At 31.1% G+C, this 15,027-nt stretch overlaps 2 protein-coding genes across 6 annotated transcripts in view; one reads left to right on the forward strand and one right to left on the reverse strand.

The window, feature by feature from the left end:
* LOC129965624 (hydroxyacid-oxoacid transhydrogenase, mitochondrial-like) overlaps nucleotides 1-4,440 on the forward strand; it is a 34,219-nt gene extending 29,779 nt beyond the window's left edge. The window contains exons 12-14 of the mRNA XM_056079681.1: nucleotides 1,106-1,202; nucleotides 2,912-3,069; nucleotides 4,277-4,440. Of these exons, the coding sequence (XP_055935656.1) occupies nucleotides 1,106-1,202; nucleotides 2,912-3,069; nucleotides 4,277-4,360 (339 nt within the window). The 3' untranslated portion in view covers nucleotides 4,361-4,440. The remainder of the gene's footprint in view (nucleotides 1-1,105; nucleotides 1,203-2,911; nucleotides 3,070-4,276) is intronic.
* The window catches only part of LOC129965625 (uncharacterized), a 44,510-nt gene continuing 33,863 nt past the window's right edge, over nucleotides 4,381-15,027 (reverse strand). For 3 of the 5 annotated variants that reach the window (XM_056079684.1, XM_056079685.1, XM_056079682.1), the window contains exons 2-4: nucleotides 8,152-8,335; nucleotides 5,997-6,126; nucleotides 4,381-4,998 (exon numbers count right to left, since the gene is read on the reverse strand). In XM_056079684.1, the coding sequence (XP_055935659.1) occupies nucleotides 4,840-4,998; nucleotides 5,997-6,126; nucleotides 8,152-8,335 (473 nt within the window). In that variant the 3' untranslated portion in view covers nucleotides 4,381-4,839. Of the gene's footprint in view, nucleotides 4,999-5,996; nucleotides 6,127-8,151; nucleotides 8,336-9,404; nucleotides 9,551-14,468; nucleotides 14,627-15,027 lie in introns of those variants that run through there. The other 2 variants (XM_056079686.1, XM_056079683.1) reach the window with 2 other exon arrangements.

The following is a 15,027-nucleotide window of genomic DNA, read 5'->3' on the forward strand; positions in this document are numbered from 1 at the left end:
GAATAAATTGCTGATAGGAGAGAACAGATTTGTTGTTCGCAGGGCTAATATATAAATATTTGCCTTTACAATGGCAGAATAGTCAAAAGTATTCCCAAAATGTCAAAATATGTGTGTCTCAATCATCATTAGTATAAATATATGAAGACAAAGAATATCCAACTAAAAAGATCAACCCCTGAAAATAAGTTTTAATGCGACATGAGGGGTAAAAAAATAATATAAGGCGAGGTTTTATTTTCAGAGAAATACTTTGATACAGTTATTGACCTTTCCAAAAACATTTTATAAGTTTCTACCAAACAGTGCTCTTTTTTATATATATACATTATTATATTTTTTTAAGTTTACTGAAAATTACTAAAGCACAAATACCTGAGGATTGAACTATTTGACCTAAAAATTAATTTCTATGGTTTGATGTAAAATTTTTATTTTACTTTAAACCTGCATTTTACAAGAAAAGTGAAATAAGAATATTTTATTCAAAATGAAATACTATATTTTTCCTAATATATTATTTCAAAATGAAATAATATGTTCTTTCCATTTAAAGCATCATTATTTAATAAAGCCAGCAAAAATTTAATTTTTCTAATATGAAAACTAGCCCATTAGAACATATGCTATTACATATATTCTAATGTGCATTTAATTCTTATATTCTTGCTTAAAAGATTCTTTTGCAATATAAATAATTAAAAACTAGTTCGTGAAGATTAATGTATGTAGTACATAAAAACTAGAACTAGAGAAATCGAATCGTTAGTGAATGGCGCCATACATTTTTCTTTCACATCGTATAACTAAAGTTCCTTGAAAAGAGGGTGGAGGAGCTCTCATTTCAAATACAGAGTTCCATGACACAGAATATTGAGATTTAATGTTTAAAGTAAAATTCTGTTCAAATAAATCAATTACCTTTAAATAAGTTAGATTCATATTTAAAATTGTAGAACTGAGCATAATGATATATGCTTTCTAATTTTTCTATGTTTTTAGTCATTGACTATTGAAACAATGACTTTAATAGTCATTAACTATCGAACCATTAACTATTTATCCTATTTATTTCTAATTACATTGTTTCTCTTGATTGGAATAGCCGCATGGCTTGTCTGTGGTGATTACTGCCCCAGCTGTGTTTAATTTCACTGCCCCTGCGTGTCCTGAACGTCATCTGGCAGCTGCAGAAGCTTTAGGTAAAATAATTTCTTTCATATTACTTCGAATTATCTATCTATCTATATAATATATAATAAAGTACATGGCACAGAAATCCCTCTCATTATTTATTATCGTATTGCAATAGTAAAATGTAAACAAACTATGGTACGAATTTCAGATTGGATGTTTTTACAACTGCATCGACAACACTTCAAATAAAGCAGAAAAATATTATTAGAAATGTTTTGGAGAAGGTTCGCCTTCTCACCAAAAAGTCTATTTAGTTAGAGGAATGAAAATACAACAGAAATCAAGAAACAGACTTCAAATAAAAAGTTTAATAAAAAAAAATCCAGATGGATAATCTCTATGACTTGCCTACGGAAATTGATATTCATATGCTTAAAAACAATCAGCTTACAAAAATGGTCTTTTTACTATTTTTAATAAGACTTAAGACTCAAATATCACCTTTTTAATTATATCAATAATATTTCCTACATCCCCCCCCTAATTTTAATCATTCAATTTGATACACTATCTATAATAATGTTTTTAAATGTTATGAAAGTATTCAAACACATCCATCGAAACATTCAGTTACAGGCTTTGTTAATCATTAACTCTATAATAGGATCTTCATTTTCGTTTAACTTATCAATACATCGTATGTAAAAATATAATTTGCAGTAAATTAATTCAATTGAATTGGATTCGTGTTTCCAGTCGTATCAAACAAGCAAATTTTTTTTGAAATGCGTTCCATATTATTTATTTAACAGTCTAAAAAATTATTAATCTGGACAAGCAAACTGGTCACCTAAAGCGGCTGGTATCATGATTAACTGTCCAGATCTTATTACGATATTTAAAAGACAATCTTAACTTCCTATTCGAAGAAACATGGACTGCAATGCTGAATTCTAAGGAGATTCTACCCTGTGTATGAGGGAAATGCACGTTAAATATGTATAGTCAGACATGCAACCATGCAGAATGACAGTATGTACTGATAATGATATTTTATTACTACCGATGGAGTATTTCTAGGAAGAACCTACACTGAAAGTCTGTAATTGCCTTTTCTAAAACTGTTTTTTCAATAACTTGATAAAAATAATTTTAACACATTAATCGCCACAACTAAAAATCTTGTTTGAACCTGCCGGTCACAAGAAACAACTGATTCATTATAGATACAAGCGCGTGAAATACGTGTGGTTCAAATAGCTGGAACAAATAATTACCAGTGAGACATATTTGCTTCAGTGGCGCTTTAACCAAATACTGACCAATGTGCCGGCGTCCTGGCATAGGGGTAGCGCATCTTCCCCGTGATCTGGGCGTCCCGGTTTGGGCATGGTTGTTCTTCCTTTGTTCTATCTATGAGATGTGTGAGTGTGCCCTCCTGTGAAAAGGGGTTGTGCAAGCGAATGAGTGATGCGTGAGTAGCAAAGTCGTACTCTTGGCCCAGTTTGGCGCTACTAAAAAAACAAGAGACGCTCCCCAACCGGCTTAAAATCGCTGTCTTCGTAACAGCGGGCTTGTCCGTGGCAAGGGCCATAAGAAACAACAACAACACAGTTCCACATTTCCTGCATCCGACATTCTTTATGGTAGATGTCCAATGGCAAATACTTTAAACCACAATCGAATAATGACAGACATCCTATCATAATAGGAAATTAAATCTTTCAAAAATTAATTTTCTGCTGGAAATTAATTATGTGAATGCTTGTTGCAGGAATGGATGTTACAAATGCGAAGCGAGAAGATGCTGGTCGGATATTGGCCGAAACTGTGAAGAATTACATGTATGATTTGGGTATAGAGAATGGCCTGGACGGACTGGGATTTACCTCGGATGATATCCCAGCACTTGTGGAGGGAACACTGCCTCAGGCATGTATTTTATTTGGATTTTTCCCTTTTATTTATTTAAAAAATTACAAAATCTTTCATTGATGGCAATCACATAATTCACTGCATTCTTTGAAGCTTTTTCCCAATTGGCAGTTTAAGTATTAAGATGAATACTTTCACTTTTGAGTATGGGCATAGGAAAATCGAAACGGATAAAGCTACCATCCATTCCTTTGAAAAAAACCCTCAACACTTTAATAATTAACAAGAATTTGCTAGGTGTTCTCACTTAGCATCATTTTGCATTGAGAATGCAAAATGATGCATCCCTGGATTCTGTTAAAGTAATAAAAGCCAACGATATATTGTTCCGGAACATAATCTTTTAAATTTCAAATTCGGAAAGTAGTTATGACAGTTTATTAGCTTTATTCCCCCCCATAGTATTTGCAAATTCTCTTACATATAAATACTCACAACTATCATAAAGACAAAAACTCTATCCTAATTGAAATTAGAAAAAATAAATATTAAGTTTGAAATCATTGATTTAAAAAGGAAGGAAATGAAGAATCCGCCCTTATCAAGGGTCTACTTCAAGCAAGGATTTCTTCTGTGAGGGGTCAGATTTTCGTTTAAATATTGACTCGGGTCACAAGGGACCAAATGCTTAGACGGAAATCAGATCCCTCACAGAAAAAAAAAATTGCTGCTTGAAGGAGAGCCTTGATAAAGTCTTCATCTCCTTCCTTTTTATTCCATTTATGTTTTAAATATAGCAGCATTAGCGCGCTCTAAATACATTGTGTATTTCTTTTAATAGTTTTGACTTGGGAAATATTTAAATTAGTTTCATAAAAATTAATTTCTAGTTGGTAGATCCCAATTGAAAGCAAAGTTATTCTTAATGTATTCACGTACTTTCTGTCATGGTTTCCAGTGATTCATCTAATTAGATGGATGCGAATCACATGGTAGCTTACATGTTAAAATCCAGGATGACAAGAAAATATGCTACCAATTTGTTCAGAAAACGCAAGAGTTAGCTTGAATTCAGCTGATTTACAATTGCCATGAATTTTAAAATGACTGGTCCTTTTTGTGCAACCCAACCACATAAGGCGGGGAGAAATACAATTAAGATAATGAAGGTGTTTTTTCCGTCTGAGAAAACCAAAAATTAAATTGTAATTATTCCCAGGCAATGTAATTTTACTAATTTTTTTCCTCTTTCTCTCTTATACAGCACCGTGTCACAAAACTGGCTCCACGAGAACAATCCAAGGAGGAACTTGCTCATTTGTTTGAATACTCAATGACAGTTTACTGAAGCAAAGAATTTTCACACAATTTTTAAAATGAAATGAAAATCTTTATTATGAAATAAAAAGTATTTTTACACACGTTAAAGTTTGAATAAATATTACATTACAAAATGAGTACCATGCATTTGAATGTCTGCCCTTTCAAGTAGTAATAAATAAACAAGGTCTCACCCAAATGCATCATAAATACTGCTTTTTTTTTTAATATTTTACAATAAACAGGTCATAAAATCGTTAAAACTTCAATTCAACAGTTTCAAATGTTTTGTCCAATTGACTACTTACAATGCTAAATTCGAATTTTGCAAGAAACTCAAACAAAAAATTTGCATTATAGGAACGTACATTTGTTCATGTTTCACCGATACATAGAAAAATAATTTTCCAATTTTCTTGTCCTTTTTCTAATATTTTTTGGCCATATGAAAACAAATGCAATATTTCATGAAATTTTTGGAGGAATAGAGTTTTTGCTGTCCATGGTTTACAGTATATGTGCTTCACGCATCAGACTCTGGGGTAAACAGTGATAGCTGTCGGTGAAGTTAGCATTTTTGTCCTCAGACATTGTCTTCAAGAGATTCTGAGATTGACAGTTCAAGGAACAGGTACCATGCCACTGGGCGTGCTTGCTGACATGAGACTGGAAAAGTAAAAAAGGGAAGGTCAGATACCAAATCAAAATACTAGACTATAAACTCTAACACACAAATAAGTACCGAATATTTTAAGTATAAAATTGCATTATAGTGGAACATATATGATCAGATCAATTTATACAAGTTCAAACATTAATTTGTGACTATTGTTAGGAAGAGGGATCCCCCCCCCAAGCTATTCATATATAAAGCACAGGTAAATACACATTTGCTTTTCTAAACAAATACCATAAAAATGTTATGCAGTATTATAAAGTTTGATTATGCATAAGAATTTTTTTTTTTTTTTTTTTTTTTTTGGTCAAGTTATATAAAAAGAACTAATTTACTAAAAAAAGAATTTTGAAAGCTAGAAAAAAAAATTAGTTTTAAATTATAAATTCATTGTAAATATTATGGAATTTTAAATTATATCCCTTTCATATTCACTACCAGATCACATCATATGTTTAGAGTCAATTCTAATAAAATGATTCACTAAATTTATAAGTTCTGAAAATGTGTGAAATTTTACATTAAAATTTTGTCAAGCATATAAAAAAAAAAACTAGTATATTAGGAGACAAGTAAATGATTATAAAATTCAATCTTTGTAAAGACGAAACAAGTTAAAAGTGAATTAAGAATATATGATTTTATTAAGCTTTCTTCGCAGATTTAAACTCATTATGCCAATTTGTTCACTCATAACTTTATGAACTACCAGCTATAGAAATTTAAAATTAACTCATTTTATTTCATTATTAATAGCTTTTTGGAGCCATCAAAAATTACTGAACTTTACAGATATTCAGAACTACCAATTGAATTACATTACAGAATCACTACCAGATTCTAGTATATCCACTAAAAAGATAAGCTTACTATCTCTGAAAGTAGTTTTAAATAATGACTTTTGGGGGGGGGAGAAAGGGGTGGTGGTGCTCAATTTTTTTCCATGCATTCTTTTAACAAATGCTAGCAAATGATTGATAACACTTACTGCTTTGACATCTCTTCTCCACATGCTTCCACACTGCCCATTACATGTTGGGCATGGTCTGTACATTGCATATCCACCGCACTCGCTGCAGTCGAGGCTTACGTGGTCATCATACCAGCTGACGCCACAACTGCAAAGAAATTAGGTATTCATTGTTATAAAAGCAGAAATAAGGAATAAATTTAATAAATGACAAAAGGATTTAAGGATTAAAAGTTTCAAGGTATACTTTTTCAACAGCCTCTCCGGCTCCCTACCCCTACTTTTGTATGTGTGTGGGGTAGGTATTTTTGTTTTCGATTGATTAAAATTATATATAACCAAATACAGAAATAGTGGGCATATAATATACTATTTATACAAATTTAGAAGCAAATTCTGAAATATTCAGTTATTTTTACTTTCATAAAAACTGATCTGAATCAATAGCAGCGTTTACCATTCAGAATGTTTTAGATTTTAGGAAGCTAATAGAATAAAGATATATATTTTAATTTAAAAAGCCATTATTTATGAGCTATGTGATAAGTTTATTTCAACATTTATTAACTCCTATTAGCTATGAAACATTAAAAATAGTTATCAAATTAAATATTATGCTCCAGAAATAGCAGACAAAACAATTAAAAAGATGGATTATTCTGAAGAATATTGCTAACGAATGCAATTTATAATTTGGAACAGATTGTCACAAAAATTGCATAAGGGCAATGCAATTCATCAGCATGTAATACACTTGTTTTGACTAAGTCCGATTCATTGCTAGTTATATAAAAATATTGCTTCTGGTAAATTTAAAGAATTAAACATCAGTAATTAGCTAATCCTCTTGTCACAATGGAGACAATCGTCCTTGTTTCAGAAGTGTGAAAAAGTTCATGGTCATTTACATTTATTATTATGCAATCGGCAGCGCCAGTCTGGTCTGGTCACTACTGTTTATACTTGTCCTCTCCCATTTCAAAGGAAATAGATTATTAAACTGCACGCGTGATATATCGGATGATGTCTAGGTCAAATATTTTTGCTAAGAGGTACTGAAACTTTCGCAATAAAATTTGAATAGCTAATATAATAAACTGTTTTGCCGGTTTTAAATTTCGATATTATAATTTTATGTTCACTTGATGAACTGCAAAAATATTGACCTAAAATTTTAAAAATTCTGACGATTTTATTTAGTTAAAAGATGTTTTTCCAGGTACATTGGTCTTGCAATATACTGAATTGCCTTGGCAGCAATGTAAAATTAAAATGTAAGAATTCAGGCAATTCATTTTGGACAAGCAGAACTTGGCACCAAAAAATACCGTTCCGTTTCAAAACTAAAGTGAATCGGAAGAGTTGCAACTGCAGTTTACTAGATAAGCAATTATCAAATGCTTCATTTTTAATGTTAATAAAAAATGCCGAATTCAGTGGGAAATAACCCTTTGCAGTTGAATGTCTTTTCTCAGTCACCATTCAAGACGGTACATCATTGATATTTTAATTCTTAAAAATACCTACAGAATGTTAAAACGTAGTTTCATTTTTCAAGGAAATTCAATTTAAAACAATTTATATATATACATATATATATTTGGAGCAATAAACAAGTGTCCATATATTAAGTGAATAATTATGAATCAAATTATCTTTCCGACTGCAAAGGGTTAAATATTATCCCATTGACTTTCAGTATCTCAAGTTTTCATTTAAATAAATATTTGCCATACTTAATTTAAAGAAATATTTAGAAAAAAAATTGCACCCCTTGACTATGGTATTCGAATATGGTTTGTGCATCGAATGATCGTATTTTTAAACTTACAATATAAAATTAAGCTACTCAAAGACAAATGAGACAAAAATGAAAACATAAGTCCGTGTCGTCTAATTATTTAGAGAAAACACAGTACATAGGTTTAATTAAGGAATTTGTTAAAAATTAAGTTATATAAATAAAAGATCATTATGAATCAAAGGTCAAAATAAATTAATCATTTTTCCGCATTTCTCTCAATTATTCACAAATATTTACACACTTTTTTTAAAAATATTGCATAGTAAAATATTTCAGTATCTGAAGAAAAATTTAAATTGGCTCCAATCTCTGCCACATAATACACGAAAATAGATTAAAAGATTTTACGAAAACAGCGAAAAAACTCACTTGGAACATGAGTTGTAAGTCCGCCTCAATCCTTCCAAAGTCAGCATATCTGAACAATCGTGCACGGTTTGGTTGTTGAGATTTTGGTCTTCATTCTCGAAATCTCCGTTGCTCTCGTCAAACTCCTGCTTCTCACTCAACTTGTTATTCATTCGTTGAAAACGCATTTTGTTAGACTTTGAATCTGCAAGGAAAAAAAAAATCGTTATAAAATTTGGACAATGAGATTTTTAAAATTTCAATGCACTGGTTTTATGAAAATTATTGCAATAAAAGAATACGAAATTATTAAGTAGTTGCAATTAACTTCTACCTTATTGCTTTCATAACACTATAGAATTTTCTGACATACACAGATCAAACAAAATAAAAATATAAACTCTATATTTCGCTCAAATTACAACTACTGCAATTAGGATAAATGAATAACAATTTTGCAATTATTTGACAATAGACCCATGCAACCTTTTAACCACAGCTAAATCAGCATGTTGCAAAAGATCAATATTAACTTTCTAACTGCAAAGTTTTAAATCGTTAATTATTCGGTATTTCTTAATAGGTTGAATACTTTGAAGCGAAGCTAATTTGAATGCAACACTTCAACAACACAAGATTAACATAAAAACCAGCGGAAATTCCCATATGTATGTTGAAAGCACGAGAATTTAATTACAGAGTTGATTTAACGCAACCACTAGACAAGAGTGAACTCCAGCTACAAATAGGTCCAATTATTTATAAATAAAATGAACTACTATTTATATGCAAAACTGTATCTAATATATATTAATTTTTGTTCGTATTTTATGCACTGCCGTATCGTTCATCCCTTTGCGACGAGACTGTCAACTTGCACTAGCGCGAAGTTTATAGACACAGTACAATTAATATATCTAAATTCAAAAAAATAGAATAAATGTTATTTATACTTCTCCTTTATATATCATTCAATTTCAATGAATGTATTCAGTGTCGACAAGAAAATAAATATTCTATTATTCCTAATTAAACAAGATAGCTATTTCAAATTTCAAACGATATTTCCATAATTATTTCTTCTGCGGCAGCAACGTGCCGGGTACCAGCTAGTAAAATATTTCAAAAACAAAAATTATAAACTGATCTTATGAGCTCTCGAAAATAGAACTAAAAATTCACGTAAAAATCCGGATATTATAGCTGGATGGCTGAAAACAAAGGCATCATGAAATGATCTTATTATATAGTAAATTAATTAAAAACTTTCTTACCATGCATCATTACCAGCTTATCCAAATTTTATAAAATAAACTACCACCAGAACAGACACACAGGGACCAAGCAATCAAGTTTCTTTCCAATTTTCCAGAAAACGCGATAACACAGTTGAATATACACACTTTCTCTGAAAGCGAAATCGCGAAAGAAAAGTCATTAAGAATTTTCCGCGTCAAATCCACACACCTAGTACGTCATTAAGAGTAAAGAGAAAGCGCTACATCACCTACGTCAGAATGACATTTCCTTCGAAAAAACGTCTCTGTATCATCCTGAACAATCCATACGTTCCCACCCACTATAAGCAGCATAAAAAAAAACGATAGGGATATTTTCGTCATTCGATTGTGTGTGGATTTCGGTCCATTTTCTTCATCGACATCGTGACATTTCCTAACACGATACTTCATTCATGATAGCACGCAAGTTTATTTTTTTTTCCTCCTATTTTTTTTATACCACAAAACAGGCAATTTATTCAATAAAGTATAATCGGACCATCCATGTCGGGTTTATAAATGAACATAAAGGATGTGGGACAGTCTGGTGAATTTTCAAGCAGACTATCTGGGACAGGCTAGAATTGGCATATTGTCTCCTTTAGAATAATCCTGCCTTTTCGAGCCTGAACCGAATATGGCGCCACAGGAATTAAAAAAAAAACATTTATATCTTACAAACTTGAATGATTCAGCAATGTATTCATTAACTTTAATGGTGGTATAAATTCCTAAGGAAGCCTCATGGGTTACCGCGGAGGTCAAATTTTAATCCTTTCAAGACCGTTTTCACCATTCAAGAAAGTGCATCATTTTGATTTCAATTTTAATTGTTAAAAACGCCTACGAAATGGTTAAAAACATGTAGATTAATTTTTCAAAAAAATTCCGACTTAAAACAATTATGTATATTTTTCATAGCAATAAATAAATCTCATTAGGTGAATTATGCAGCGAATTACTTTTTCGAGAGCAAAGGGTCGACTGTACGCCAAAATTCTGAAGCAGATATGCTTCTGTGGCGATACAAAGTCTAGACAATCCTTGAGAAAAAGACTTAAAACACCACAATGGTAAGATCTTCGATCTTTATCACGTGTTTCTAGCAAAATTTGAATATCAATACCCCCCCCCCAAAAAAAAAAAAAAGAAACCGAAACACATTCGTGATAACAAAAGAGGAGAAGAGATGGATTCTCGAGGAAACAATCCGAAAGAAACCTGGATCTTAAAAGAAAGCTTAATCGACAAGCGATTGCAAATAACACGAAAACAAGAAAAATTCCCATATATTTGATAAAGAAACCGATTCGCAATTCAAGAGCTTAATAAATGCAGTTTTTCAAAAATAAATCCTACTTATTTTACAGATCCTCTTAAGTCCCGAGGATCAATCTGCTGGGATTTGTAGACAGCGTTTCGTTGAATTTTAAATTCAATATCCATCCAACTCAGTTATTAAATGAATAGTGCAATTACAATCGTCGCATTAAAATTCATTCAAGATTTTAAGGATAAACAACACAGTTGATTACTGCCGCCAGCAACGCATGATTTCGGCAAAAAATTTCCCGCTTCACGGTAAAACTGAGGATGCATTTCGTCTAGACGGAAATATCGAACCGAGATAGTCTCGATAGGAAACGACGCCCGCGCGAACATCCCGGGCATGACATTTGAGAATTCCGAAACACTTGCACAAATCTCGGAAAGTGCTCTTTCCCGAACTGTCAAAAATCTCAAAAGAATTGCAACAACTGAACATCTACATTATTTAAAGTTTGAACTTTGCCATTTGGATGATTCTCGTAGCATTATTTTAGGAATCGAGACTTTGGAATCAATGTTGCGAACTATATGGAATTCTAGTTTTTAAAAAAAATGTCATAAATTACAAAATGATAGCTAAATATCTAATTTTTTTAAAATAAAATTTGAGAATTCCGAAACACAAATCTCAAAAGTGCTCTTTCCCGAACAGTCAAAAATCTCAAAAGAATTGCAACAACTGAACATCTGCATTATTTAAAGCTTGAACTTTGGCATTTGAATTATACTCATAATATTTCAGGATCAGAAGACTTTGGAATAAATGTTGTGAACTAAGAATTCTGTCAACTATATGGAATTCTAGTTTTAAAAAAAATCGTCACACATTACAAAATGGCGGCTAAATATGCAACTAAAAAAATCAAATTTTGTAAATTTAAACTAGAATTTTTCATCATATATTTAAAATTTATCAGCAGTTGTTTTTTAAAGAAAAATCTGATGTCTGAGTACATATCAGAAAAGCAACATTTAACATGTTGACTGCCGTGTCATTCACATTCGAATGACAACTAAAGTTCTCAGTTAATGTAGAATTTGATGCAAGTAGAACAAGCTTATATTTTGTTTATATCTCCTTTTAATACGTTGCTCAGAGCGTGAATCGCCAGTGATTCCTGCATACTATCTAATTAGATATTTTCTTTACTACAATACAAAGAACAACTAAGTAAACATCTTACTAGACAGTGGTTCGAATCAAAGGCATCAATCATGGCGGGAAACGTTAATGTGTTGCTTCTTAACTTTGCACAACTTAAATATTATAAAAATGTGAATCGAAATAACGCAGTGCCAAAAAGGTATTCCAAAAAATATAAATACTCTGAATAAATATTAATTATTTATACAACAAATAGAATTTCACAACTCCAGTTAATTGATAATCAGTTATCACTGCAGTGTAAGGATCTATTTTGATAGAATGCGTATAAACAGATGGGTTGGGCAAAGCAAAAACAAAGGTGGGTTTTTTTTTTTTTTTTTTTCCTCTTTTTGCTAGATTTGTTCTTTTTCTGCAATATTTCGATTCAGCGCAAGTTACAGTCAGTAAGATATTAACGCGTTATTTTAATAGTATGAGATAAAAAGTTAATACGCTTAGAGATATTCGCAACGTCAGTGGTCAGTTTTATTAGCGGTGTTATGATCAAAATGGTCAATAGTACGAAAATTTGCCATTCTAATATTTGCATTAATTTGTTTCAACAAAGCTACATCTATCATTGCGATAAGAAATATTATAGAAGCAATCAACTTTTTACAGCTTCAACATTCGACAAATATGCAACAATTAAAAAGAGATAAAATAAACTGTTTTTCGCATATTTCCAGTATATCAAAACTGAAAAAATTATGCCGCTTTTCCTTGACCTTCGATATACGGTTACAATTACCATCACACTTAAAAATCCATCAACTCATCTCACTCAGCCAGCTGATTTCTAGTTCAATAAAAACATATTTTGTAATTTTCCCCAGACGAGGAAAATTTTTCACACAATTGGCTTCTAAATTTAGAAGACTGGATCTTTTAGATTCTCCGCTACAGGAAAAACATTTGAAAACAGAATCTAATTTTGAATGAAAGAAAAATATGAAGGAAGATCCAGGCTAAAATGAAGGACAGTGTTATTGAAACCTCAGTGTTATTGAAGTGTCAAGAGTCAAAACACCTTTAAAATATGTCAAGATCGTAGTGAAAATAAGACGACGTAATTGTCAAATTCATGTTAATGAACTTCGTATATTTTTTACAAACGCATTTGCACTGAATATATACTTACGTCATAAAATAACAAATATGTGGAGATGACAGGGCATACAATATTCAAAAATACTCAAATAAGAATTCCCAGATAAATTAGAAAAAGTTCAATTACGAATTTTTATCGACTTATAATTATAGTGCTTGTTTAAAAAATAATCGGGTAAGAGCTATAATTCTATTAAATTCTATGTTAACTTTATTCTATTAAATTCTATGTTAACTTTATTCTATTAAATTCTATGTTAACTTTATTCTATTACATTCTATGTTAACTCAATTCTCTGTTGAATTCTATTTTAATATAAATATCTAACTTTTAATTTTCAGGAGCAACATTCCTATTTTGTAAAAATCAAACAGCTTGATTTCATAATACATTACATAGAAAAATTAAAAGTTTTAAATGCATTGAAATCAAACTAATGTGCCAAAACATTAAATTTACTGAATTGAGGAATTAAAAAGTTACACTGTAATAGTGTCAGGGGAATTTAATTGCAACTTCGAGGGGAAAAAAACTAAAAACCACACAAAAACCAAACTGCATTTCATTTTTTAATGACCTAAATCCAACTTTTTTCGAAATCTGGCACCTGTTTCGGATAGTAATGAAATTCTACAAAGAAATGGATATCTTCTTGCTAATACACTTAGAGCTATTGCACTGAATATGGAAGGTTTCCGTATTTTAGATACAATACGAAAACTTAATTAACGCACCAAAATCCAAACTCGGCGAATACTTATTTGTGGTTTCACCGACGCGAGGGAAAAACCACAGCCTTTCCGGTGGCATCATCGTCAACAAACCAAATCTAGTATAAGAAAAGTGGTTAGGTCAAAAGCTTAAGGGCGTATTTCGAATAAAGAATGAAACTTTTTGAATCATACATAACATAAAACAATGTGTCCCAATTGTTTCCCAATGAGTCATTCTTTCATTTAACGCATTTTCTGTGTATTCAGAATAGGAAATCGAAAATAGTGATTGGTTATTCCCCTACCGTAAGTAAAACTAGGTAAAAAACTATACTGTTCAACAAGTTGGAAAAGATTTATAATAGAAAAAAAAATTCTCTAAATTTAAAATTTATAAGTAGAAAATCAAATCTTTATATCTTTTAAAATAGATTTAATTAAACAACTTTGAATTCCCTTTTAGTATTTTCCAAAATTAAAAAACGCACAAAATTGGAAATGGAAAGCTATACAGTCACCGCAGATTTTGTTTTTGAACATTAGAAGTCTCGAAAATATGCTTAGTATTTAAATATTAATGCTACGAATAATTAAAAAATATTTTATAATTAAAATTAAATTCATGGCATTTTTTGCTTTAAGTATCAATGCATCCTCGTCTGGCGTTTAAACAGTATGAAAAAATCTAAAATTCGGCAATTATTAATAAAAAACGCAAAAAAATGCTTTAATTCTTAAATATGAAATATTATTCTTACCTTTAATAGTATATCTATATTCCGAATAAAAATATTGAAATCTTCCACAAAAAGAAATACAAGATTCACTTCGGCTAAACGATTATACCAAACACAAATGTTAATCAAAATACGATAACAAACCGACCGTCTTCCTCAAAGCCACATTCACAACTGAAAATGCCAAACCGACAGCGTTCGCAATATACAGAGAAAGAGAAAGATAAAGATTACAGATTACACGATGTGCAAAGACCGCTCTTTCGAGTGGGATATCACGTGTCGCCCACTGATTTCCAGCTTCTCATATGACCCTAGTGGAAAATTTCACCGAAACTGATGCTGCAGAGACCACCAAATCAGGCGAAAGAACCGATCACAACTAGGGATTGCAATACCGGACCAAAATTTCAATACCGGTATTCGGTATTTTATAGATCTTAATACCGGGATACCGGTTTTAATACCGGTATTAGAAATTTTAGAAAAAGAAAGAAAACAAGGTGTTTCTTTGTTTTATTTGCCAGTTTTATTAGAAAGGGTAAATATCACAAAAAATAGTATGGAACTTATAAATTAT

This window comes from Argiope bruennichi, chromosome 4, assembly GCF_947563725.1.
Source record: "Argiope bruennichi chromosome 4, qqArgBrue1.1, whole genome shotgun sequence".
NCBI classification, from domain to species: Eukaryota; Metazoa; Arthropoda; class Arachnida; order Araneae; family Araneidae; genus Argiope; species Argiope bruennichi.